The 12,233-nt window shown below is 32.3% G+C and overlaps 1 protein-coding gene across 2 annotated transcripts in view; it reads right to left on the bottom strand.

The window, feature by feature from the left end:
• LOC126920560 (SAM and SH3 domain-containing protein 1-like) overlaps window positions 1-12,233 on the bottom strand; it is a 377,086-nt gene that overhangs the window by 82,081 nt on the left and 282,772 nt on the right. For both annotated transcript variants that reach the window (XM_050731139.1, XM_050731140.1), the window contains 2 exons: window positions 6,573-6,761; window positions 2,232-2,392 (listed from right to left, as the gene is read on the bottom strand). In XM_050731139.1, the coding sequence (XP_050587096.1) occupies window positions 2,232-2,392; window positions 6,573-6,761 (350 nt within the window). The remainder of the gene's footprint in view (window positions 1-2,231; window positions 2,393-6,572; window positions 6,762-12,233) is intronic.

Consider the following 12,233-nt stretch of genomic DNA (forward strand, 5'->3'; position numbering starts at 1 on the left):
ACAGACTGCGAATAATATCTTATGACAAATTACATTATATTTGAAACTTCATATTCTTCATTATTCTTCATTATTTTTCTAAATGGTATACAAAAACTGCTCTATAAGCAATTATAAATATTTAATATTCAAGAATTCTTGAATTCAAGAATTTCAATATATTTCAATATATTAAGCTTAAAATATAATTTCTATAAAATTTTGTAATGTTTTATAATCGATTAACGAATAGAAAAGAAGAAATATGAAAGATATTTCTTTATACAAACTAGTTATAGTAGAAAAAGCAATTTATTGCAGCTTTTTTATATTTGGAAGTATTAAAATAAAATTTTAAAATATCTAACGCATCTTGTGAACAATAAAATGATCGATCTATACTTCATTATCGTATATATAATAATAGCATATCACACAACACTCCTGTAACTAAGGTACAGAATTATATAATTAATTCAGTAAAATGCTCGTCAATCGATCGTCACCAACGAATAATTAATTACACCGAGGAACTGGATGAACTCCGATGCCCACTTATATAATTAGTCTACGAAATAGCATCTCGTGCAGGTTTATATTTCATTAACTCCTTAAATTAAAAATACGCTCAGGCAAAGTTATGGAAAATTCTCGAGACTACATCAGACATTAATTAATTTTAAATTAAAATCTACAGATTCCACGGACACTGTATAAACAATAACATTCTTGCTTTCAAACAAGACTTGTGTATAACCTTCATGTAATATTATATAAATTTTTTTATCTTTGAAATATAGGAATTTATTTTCACAGCAACTTCATTTTTCGTTACAATTTACAATGCAACTAGATACATAGATAAAACTATACTATAGACACTTTAATATTTGTGAAATATCTAATCAATGTATCAATTTGTTGAAGCTGGTAAATAAAAATCATTATGAACGAAGCTATTTAGTACGATATGTTTATTAAAGAAGTTAATTTTCAAGATTAAAAATTACAATTCCTTTCCATGAAACAATTGTACAATATAACTTTAATATGTAACATTAATATAACAACTAATTACAAATAAAACTGCAATAAATCACAGTGAATTATTTATAAATCTAAATTTATTTTGCTAATTAATTCTAAATTAAAATGCGATAAATTGCCTAAATTCTTTTTTGGTATTTTTCTGTAGTAATTACTTTTAGATTAAAATGCAATAAATCGTCACGTGGGAGTTTATATAATAGATCTAAATTCTTTCCCTTATATATTTTTCTACAATGAAAGAAACGAGGCAATTATATCAAAGGATTATGAAAATGCGGGAATTAATTCGGTATGCACAGTAATTGATTCGGTAGTGAATGTCAATGTATTTATGAAGTAAATAAAGTGTGGAATCTTCAGGAGAGCAAATCGTCCGAGCTTATCGTGGTTTAGCAAAGTCAGAGAACTGCCTGAGGTAAGTGTAGCTGAGAGAGTCACAAAAACACGCTTATCGTGGCTGCAAGAAGAGAATAATACAGGTTCACAGGCTCAGGACCATGGTTATTCGCGCGTGCACGAAAACAGATAATGCCAGCGGCAAGATAATGGAATTTAATAACGACCTCCTTTGTCTCTTTCTCTATTCACGATTCTGAACTACAGAAAATGGAGAGTGTACGCAGCAGTCTGTTGGTTAATTAGCAATTAAATATCAAGCAGCTGGCGTAAAGGTGCGCACAGATGGTATTTTGGATCAGGTAAGCCACTTAACAATGGGCAATTATGTATAATAAAGAGGCCATACCAGTTAAGCATTGTTCGTGATTAGTTGCTTGGATGAGTATTCGGCTAATTCAATCTAACCGTAGCTTGTAAACAGAGCTCACAAACATACAATTTCCAAATTTCATCGAAAATCCATATACGTTATCGTTTGTAAGTATTCGGACACTTTGGTCGATTCGAAACTGTAGCAGTATGTGAATTTTATCAAAAGTCTACAAATTGGTGACGAATTAGTAATTAGAATTAACATTTACTATCTTTTTATGTAGTTGCTAAGACGGAAATTGAATTTTTTTATTAAAAAATATAGCAATAATATACTTTACTATTTACTAGAATTTGCTACAAACTTACATTCGATGTTTAATTATCGCTTTAACATATCGCTAAGACAAAAGTCTTTCTATCCCTTTTCCTTTCAGAATATATTATAGATAAGAATGGTATCTCTCAAATGTAGAATAATCGTAGCTTACCTTTGATAAGGCTGTTGATGTCCACCTGACGTTACTGCAGTGGTGTTTTGTGCGGCAAGAGCAAGTTTCTGTTGTCGTTGTTGAAGCATCTGCCTGCTGAATACTCCGTATCCAAAGCCATAGATTTCGTCCTCTTCCTTATCGCTCAGACAGCTCGAGGGCTGGACAAAAATAGGGGACATTCTTTAGTTCTGGCTTTTTCTACTGAAAGAATTTTTGCTTGCGCGATACTAGAATTTATAGTGGAAAGAAAAAAAGGAATAGTGTCATTCAATGATTCTTGTTATAATTCTTTAATATTTAGTTAGAAATTGCTTTCAAATTTTCCAAATATTTCCTTTAAATTAATAATTCTGTATGTTCGGGTATATTTAAGTTTCTCATAGAGGTACAAATATTTACTACAGTTTAATAATAATTTGAAAGACAAATAAAAGAAAGTGCAATAGATCTCCATTATTAGAGCACGTTTTCGAATACACAAAGATTTTATTACGGAATACTTAATTAATCCTTGAGATCATAACTCCATAGATCTCTGAAAAGATTAGCCTTAATCGATAATCGATAGAAAACTCGATTAACCACGTGGAAACCCTGAGCATCGAGCAATAACTGATTTAAAACAGGATCAATGGATCTACACGGTTAATCCCCTTAAACCAGTTCGGCAAGTTGCCCCCGGAGGACTTTCAATTCCACGATGGAAAGTGTTTAGTTCTTGTGAACTACTTACCGCTAAATCCCTCTTACAAAGAACAGAACTTAAGTGCTCGGTAAGTGATTTATTTTTCTTCCAAACCTTTGCTTCTTTCCTTTAAGTATTCTTATGTAATTCTTCTTTTTTGTTACAGTGAATCGAAGAAATTTAATAAATAAAAATTGTTCGTCAATTAAGAAATTAATATTTAAAATTGTACAGTAGCTAATGACAAGTTACGCAACATATCAGTCAATTGTAATAAAAAAGGAGTCGCAAATTAGCTAAGTGGTAATTGTATTTTTGTTGCGAAAGATAAATTTCATCTATAGAAGAAATCTACATATTTAAACTGATTTCTTATATCTTATTTAACAGCAAGTATTCTTACTTCTTGATCACATTAATAAGAAAATCTAAATAGGAAAATCCCTGGATATATTAATTACGATAAATAACCAAATAAGACTACATCGATGTTAAGCGTTATATAAAACATTCACCTTATCCATTAATTGTTAGTTCACTTTGCATGTGCACAAGTGAAATTGTGCGGCATATCATGTAAAACTAGTACAACAAAGTACGAGAGATGTAACGGTTAGCTTTTCATAGCAAAAGTGTTAATTTAACAATATTCGCAATATTCGCAATTAGAATGGCACACTACTTGCCGTTCACAACTTGGGATTCACAATTCCAGTGAGCAAGCAATACGTACCATTTGGCTTGTAATTTTACAAAGAGAGCCCCAATTTCTACATACATTTATCAATGACTGCGTTTGAATCAATTTTCTTCATAAGAAGGATCGTAAACGTTTAAAGCATAATTCCCACCTGTATAGCCATAACAACTAGAAGAGTAACAAGAGAATTAATTGTACGTTCTGAGATGGAAAACAACCTCATATAAATTTTGCTTACAAGTTTTACTCATTTTGCTATTATTTGTTACATGAAATAACTGCTACTTATACTGTATGCGCATGCTGTAAAATTCGATAAAGAAAAACGCTATTACCAAATAAAAAACAACATTACTTAAATATCGTTTAGAATTTTTGTTTACTTTGTTCTGATTTTATGATTAACATCTCTCTATCTCTTTTAAAAAAGCTAATACGTAAGTTCTACGGAACAAATGTTAATTTTATTAAGATTTATATTAAACAAATATTGAATGACATTTTTAATCTCATGTCACATAAGAATCATAACGATAACTCAAACATAATCTCTCTCTTGAATGACGCATTCAACTAATGGTGTACGCAATTAAATACTACGATATCGTACATGAAATTATACATGAATTATTATACATGATATTATACATACACGTGAAGTCGAGAAAAGCTAAGTAATGTAATACTACGATATTATACATGTATTTAACACGCAATGCTAAGCCTAATCGAGCGTATATTAGCGATACCTTAATACAAACACCGTATATTCCCTGGCGATGCGTTACATTATGCAGTAATGTCAAAATTCAATAAGCAATTCGGTCGAATTACAGTCATTCACCGGAAAATCCACCTGTTGCGTATTTCTGCAACAATTTACTATATGTCCTTCGTTTCAGATGAAACTATTTAAGGAATTTATCCTAGCATGCGGTAGTTACGCTAAAACGCGTATTTTTCATTCCTTAGTAGATCAACGAATTCGCTAAACGTGTTTACGCTAAATATAGTGAAATTTTTTGATTTGTCAAACTTCATATGTATTTCTATTATTATTTTATGCTGAGAAATCTTTGATCTCTGTTAACATTATTCTAGTTGAAGAGCAAAAGAGAAGGTATGTAATATCAGTAGATTATTCCCTATCAAGTGATACGTGTTTAATAAATCCAGGTATTTTCAATCCTAGTGACATGGGAAAACGCTAGAAATATAAACGACACTTCGAATTAAGGATCGAGCCCTTTAAGATTTCCGTATCTTCAAGATCAGCGTCTGACTTATACTTGATTTATATCATATGAATTTGGATAAAACGCGTGTATACTACTTGAAGATATTTGGATAACTACACTAAGTAACTTTTGAGAGCGGTGTTTAGAATTTTTATAGTTTCTGTTACGTCGGCCGACTTTTTACCTAAACCAGGTCACACACCGCGGGCAAGATGGTAGCCAGTCTTCAGATCCTTGCTGCGTACTCTCAATAAATCTCAGGAATTTTCTACTTAAGGTCCTTCAGACCGAACAAATATTCTTTCACGGAATTGTTTTCTAAATTTTATTGTCCACCACGGGTTGACACGAGGAAGTTGGTTTTTCTCACTTATGAGACCTCCCACTAGCAACTTTATCTCGAGGGCATCAACATAGCAAATAACCAATTAACAACGAAGCCTATTTCCCTCACTCTCCTAGCCAAAATTATCATCAACAAATCTGATGGTCCTGTGCGCTAGACACACCCATCCTTAGCTTTCCTCCGCCACAGCATCGTCACCGAACTTCACTGATTTTCCATCTTTCAAACAGTCAACATCTTTTGACCGGGTTTCCACCCTTAGATCAGTCACTTACTTAACTTATACATACGCACCAGCGTATCTTCTGTCTTCTTTACAATGTTGTTGGAAGAAACTGTGATTTATAACTTGTTATATCAGTACCATATTTAATTTAACTACCTCTATTATCCTAACCGAAATAAGGAATCGATCATTTCGTAGCGTCGATTATCTAATCGTAACGGGAATTTACGATTTCTGTTGATGTGCTTCCTCGCGATCGCGTCTCTCCGCGAGTGGTCGAAACAATTTCTTTAATTCTTTTTTATCCCTTTTCTTGAAAACAGAATATAATATAATAACGGTGTTGATATTAAATCGACACAAAATTATCTATGCAATAAAATCTCATAATTTTGAAAAATCAGATAGCTTCTTTTATTATTTTCTATTACAAGATACAAATTCATATATTTCATAAAGGAACTAGTATTTTATATTATAAAGAACCTCATAAGTTTTCCCGTTTCCTTCTTAATTAATTTCTTTCAATTACGATAACTCGCGCAACAACTTTCACAGATTCTTATAAAAATGGAAATAACTATAATTACAGGATATAATTAATGTACTACTGACTTTCATGTATTTATGGAAAATTTGAAAATGCAAAGATATATAAAATATGCAAAATACAGCATTTGTTATGATATTTAATTTATGTATTACATTTAATACAATAATTATATTATATTTCGTACGACAATTTTCTACTTAGATTCCATTTTTTCAATTACAAAAATACGAATTCGCATAAATATTCGCGACCTAATAATTAAATGCAATTAGAAAATATACATTCCTACGAAACTACGTGAAGTTGAGAAAAGCTAAGTCAACCGTAACATTTTCTTTCTCTTCCTACAGAAACGGAATGCCCCGTGTTTATCGCGTGATCTTACACGACTAAAAACTATTATGCACTTTAGAACGAGCTATAATTAACGGTGAAACGGAAAAATAGGCGTAATTATAGTGGCATATGTAACGGGGGAATTCGTACAAAGCGAAGAAACGAAAGCGGAAAAGGAAGAGAGAGTCGTAAAAGATAAATAGAAAGGACAGGATGAAAATCAAGAAGCGAAAGAAAGAGACGGATTTACTCACCGAGTATTTTCCGGGCACGTAAATGGGCTGTGAATGACTGGTAGTGAGTTGAGTGTTGGGCATTCTGGGAGAAGCATTTGTTTCACGGCGGCGTAGCTCCTCAAGCGGTTCCAGGACGTCTCCGTAATGCGTTCTGAAGAGGTCTGCATACCTTGAAGCCAGTCCTTCTAAGTATCCCCTCTCACCTTCCTGAAACAGCCATTCGAAAAAGAAGAAACATCAAGGAGCGTGTCTTTCAAATGTATCTATATGATACGCTAATTGCTACGAACTTAATTTCGTCGAATCTAGCAATGTTAACTAGCAAAGTACCTTTCGAAGGATATTTTCGTAGTACAATATGAATTTTCTCACGATTTGTTGCAATCGAGAATATCAAGCTTTTATGGTCTTTTAAATTTATAAACTACGTTTGATGGACATTATATATACTGTCATAAGTAGAATATCAAGACATCTCATCGTTACGTTTATTGGCAACGTGTAGCAAATTTTATTTTACTTAGTATCTTATATTATACGATACATACGATGGGAATGAAATTGCAGATTTATAATGAAATAATTAGAAAATAAAGATAGCGAGGACAAGTATCTTAATATTTATTGCTGACAGAGTATATCCTAATATTTCGTTATCTTTCTCAAGAGTCGGAAGACACATTGATATCATATCTTATAATTACCACAGTCATTATTAATGTGTCACTCGACCGTTGATGAAGTAAGGTGAACAACGCTGGTGAAACATAAAAATGTACCTTCTTAAATGACACGGTTTACACCTGAGAGCATGAATTCTGGAAGTTTTGATTTATACACCATGGTTCATAATTCCCGGAACTTCGAATAAAGATACCTTTTTCCTTCTGCAAACTGTTCACTCTTATCTAATTCGAAATTAATCTAATTCACGTATATCCAACAAATTTTCAAAAAATAAAACTTCTAATGTGCTTGTATTACTCTTAATTTTCTCCTTATTTTGGACCATAGAATCTCCCTGAACTCTGTTGTGCTACGAATTACAAAAATACGCTTTAATTGTATATTGATATATTTGAAAATTTTATGACATACGCGCAAAAATACAGTAAAGTACGAGTTTCAACTATATCCCTAGAACATAGAAATCTTTAAATTTCTTTTCCAAGACGATCGATTTACAAATTCATTTCTCCAGACGGAGCTTTCTGAAGACCTATGTACTACCTGGTGCACACGGAAAACCGGTGATATTCGTTGTTATGTGTGTCGGCATGTTATATGATAAGGTGGAAAAGGTAGTCGTGTGTGCACGGAAATGCTAAGGTACGAAGGAAAGGAGGAAAACAGAGCGGAGGAAGAGAGAGGTAGAGAAAGAGAGAGAGAGAGAGCAGAAAGAAAAAGTAACAGAGGGAGATGAAGAAGAGGAGGAAGTAAAAGGAGAAGAAGAAGAGCAGAGGATCAACGTACAACGCTGGAGGAAGTCGCATTAATATTTCACAATTCCACTTTTGCTGGCTCTCGATTTGGCTTGGTACCGTCCATTGAAGGGTTGGCTATGTTCTTTCCTTTCATAAGTTTAAGAAAGAGAGGAAGACGGAAGAGGGACTGAAAACGCGGAGAAAGAGATGAAGGAGAATACTTTGTCTGGCGTGAGTCTCCTTTTATTTACACTCGGAGCGTCGCCATCCATATGCTTGACGTTGTCGGCTATCTTGCAGACTGTCAAATATTCTTCCGTTATTGCGGATATTCTCTACATTTAAATACTACAATTTGTACGTATTAAGAATATCGTAAAATTGCCATCGTCTTTTTTCGTATACTGTTCCTGGTTTTATATTAAATCTGTTCGGATCGATTCAATGGATACTTCGAAGATTGTAGCCATATTGAGAGAACTGTTGATAATATGAAATTGGAATTGAGAAATATTTAGTAAATGATATTGATCGTAAATATTTCTACGAAACATTTTGAAATTTTAGAATTTGTATTATCTGCAAAGATGAAGAGAGTTTATATGCAATCATTAATTTTGTTATGCGAATTTTTTTATGAAATCACTACATTTTGATATTTGTTAGAAATCTAAAACATCTTTGTATAAGTATAGCATCTAAAAACTAATCAAATTTATCAGCTGTTATCCTTTTATATGTTTTTTAATCCCATTCTAAAACGTTGACATATATGACAAAAACTATTTTATTTTTACATTGATCTAATTAATAAATATATCATCTTCCCATAAAAATTGTGATCGATAAATAAGTTTATAGTGTGACTCAAAATTACGGAAAATAGTTATTCAAATAAAAATTCGCTACAAATATATTTGGCTGACGAGCCAGACGATACTACTCGCGATAAAAATACCAGATACAAAATTGTATAAGTAGTTTCGAGCACGTTTCGTTTTACTCGGATGCTGAATCAATCAAAACGAGAGATCAAAATATCAAGATCTAGCCTCTTCAATATTTACGATCGTTACTGTACTGTCAGATAAACGCAGGTGTCAATAATGCATACAATGGGATCTGCAGAGCGTACATTGGTATATACCATGCAATACGTATTGGCTTATGGACGTTCGATGAATCGAGAGCGGAATGAACTCGTCAAACACAAGAGTGTCAAGTGTCAAGATTTTTCACTGCAGTACAATTTATTCACAATGTTCCTCAAAACGTGCTTATCGGAGTATTTTAAGTTTCTATTGGGACAACTATTCGTTTTATTTAATCCTAGTACCTATCAAGAAAGGTGTTGATTGAAATTGAAGGCTATTGTCAATGTTGCTATCACTAAACTCGAATGTAATAACTAAAATCTAATGAAAAATAAAAATCTGTAGTGGTAATGCTCAGAACATAAAGATGCGTATCTTCAAAGACGAAAATAATTAAGATTAATGTAAATCAGGTTATTAAAAGATACTTTGTACAAAATTGATTTCAGAAAGTGATAATATGTTTTATTTCTTAAATGGTAGTTTCTTTAAATGGTAGTTTCATACGATTAAATAATTCTTGAAATAACCATTACTTTAAAAATTTGATACAATTAAGATATTAAAAGATGATGAGTCCAAGTGGCCAGACAATAAAAATACAGGATATAGAAGTAGATAATTTACAGTAAAATGACTTTTAATTTATTTTAGTATTCAATTGAACGGTTAGAATATTGTCACGGAAGATTGCTAAGCAAAATCAAACTTATAATTTATAATTATTTATAAAAGTATGTAGATAGAGAGAAATATCTTGCAGAAAATAGAAGATTTGTGAAACAGTGATTCATCCGGAGGATTAAGTTGGCAAGTTGAAGAATGTATTAAAGGGACGACGAAGAGGCGTGAAAGATAAAAGGGACGAGGAACGAATCATAGTTGTACCATCTTTCCTTCCTATTTCACCTCGATTCCTCTCTTTTCGCGTCCTTATCTATAATCTGCGAGTATTAATTAGAATTCCAATCTACCAGTTTGATACGACGAACCCATTGCCTCGTACTTCTCTCCGGACTCTTGTTCCAGTCCCCGTTCCTCTTTTCACTCCCCTTTGGTTTTTCTCTGTTTCCCATTCAGTCCCCGTCGTTCTCCTTCGGGGGCTTAACGGTCAAACTGAAACTTTCGAGGCGCGAGCACATAAAGCGAACGAATTTTCCGCGGAGAGCGTAACTCTTTAGAACTTTCCTGCCTCGTAAATTAAAATTTCATCCATGAACGGATAATCGAGGGGTGATTAAAACATTCATTCGTTTATCAACTCGGCCGATCTTCCCCGGGATACGAATCATTCGATTCTGTTTCACGTCGATCTGGTATTTGAACAGTCTTTGATAAGTTTATCGTTGATACTCTTCATTACTGAGCAGGAAGAACCGATTCTCCGACTATGCTCCTCTTCAAGGAATATTTTTAAAATAACCTTTTAAAAGTGCTCGGCGAGGAGTTGAAAAGGACGAAAGTAAATACGAATTTTGAAAAGTATTTCAGCTATTACAAATATTGTCTTTCCGATAAGATGTATAAGGTAGGCGAAATTACATGTAGATATATCAAACAAATTCTTTAGAAATTTTTTTTCACCTGTTTCCATGAATGGATCTTAATAGCGACAACTGATGAATTCATTATTTCGTTTATTCTTCTCCTTCGGTGCTACGATTATAGCGGAAATAATGTTTTAATTCATATTTTCATGAAAATAATAAAAAGAAATGTGAACTGTATTATAAAGCATGCTGCACTTTGAATAAATTTTAATTTTCGTATAGTATTTGTGTTCTGTACATTTTCTTACTTTCAAATTTCCCGTAAGTTTATAAATATCCGCATTCTAATGATAAGATTAATAATATTCATTCAATATAATCATTTCCATTTAGTTCCATCACAATTTTGGCAACAGATTCCTACTCGAAGCTCCGCTATGTTAGAAATAATATCATGAGGAAGCTTTCGAGGTAAATGTCGTGCTATCCCTCAGAATCCTCTTATCCAGAAGCCATATCGTTGCCATCTCTACTTCGTGGCTAGATCCTTGGAAACATTTTTAGCAATATGGCGATAGAACGAATGCCATCTTAAAGATTTTTTCCATTTCCTACGACCATCTTTCAAAAAGCTTCATAATATGACACTTTCAAATAAAATAACTATATAATAACTTAATTCCCATTTACCTAATTTTTAATTATAAATACTACAGCTTTACCTGAAGTTCTAATTACACTGCAGTCGATCTATCTAATTTTCTAGTTGTAGATATGTACCTGGAATTTCTAATTATATAGACTAATTATTTCTAATTATATAGTATTATAATAAATTTACTAATTGGATAACAAAATCATCATCGGTAATTAGTAATAAAAATTGTAGACTCTTCAGACAAACTAATGGTTACATAAATAATGGATAAATGTGAGTCCGTATCAGAAATGTATGTACGTGTATGTATGTGTGCAAGACAAGGTACTGGAATGATAATTTTCTGTTGAGTTTCATTTTCTCCAGGGACTAATAGTCTTATTTTAAATCCCAATCGTTACAAATGACAAACGAACATGTCCTGTTTACAACCAAACCAGTCGATTAGCATTAAGCAACGTAATTACTGTTCGACAAGCCCAGCTTTGTATTCGACCGATCCGGATTTCATACCTCAAGGCTGTCTTCAGGCGTAAATTGAATAAACTATTTCCTGCCATAACCAAAGCGATAAATGTACGCGACAGATAACTTTATCAAATGCACTGATTATAATTACGTTTAATTCTTATAGAAAATACAGTTAATAATGATAAACGAATTTATTAGAAATTTAGTAAATTATAATGTGAGCCATACGAAATATAAAATTATCAATTCCATCAAGATTAATTATTTGGTTTTTAAAAAATTATGCTACTAATATTGAAAAATTCTTAAAATATGCAGTTCACTTAATTTAACTCTTATATGTTTCAAAAGCAGTTTACTTTTATCTATGAAAATAAAGAAAAATCGGAAATGTAAGGGCCAAATATGAAAGATGACATTGATTACAATACGTCTGAATGATATCAAATTGTTTCAATGAAACGGAGCAAATCTAAGCTGATCACGATAACCTTCTCAAATGCTGTCAGAATTTTTCCAGATATTACTTGTCTGCAGGCAAA

The sequence above is a fragment of the Bombus affinis genome, chromosome 9, assembly GCF_024516045.1.
Source record: "Bombus affinis isolate iyBomAffi1 chromosome 9, iyBomAffi1.2, whole genome shotgun sequence".
In the NCBI taxonomy this organism is placed as follows: Eukaryota; Metazoa; Arthropoda; class Insecta; order Hymenoptera; family Apidae; genus Bombus; species Bombus affinis.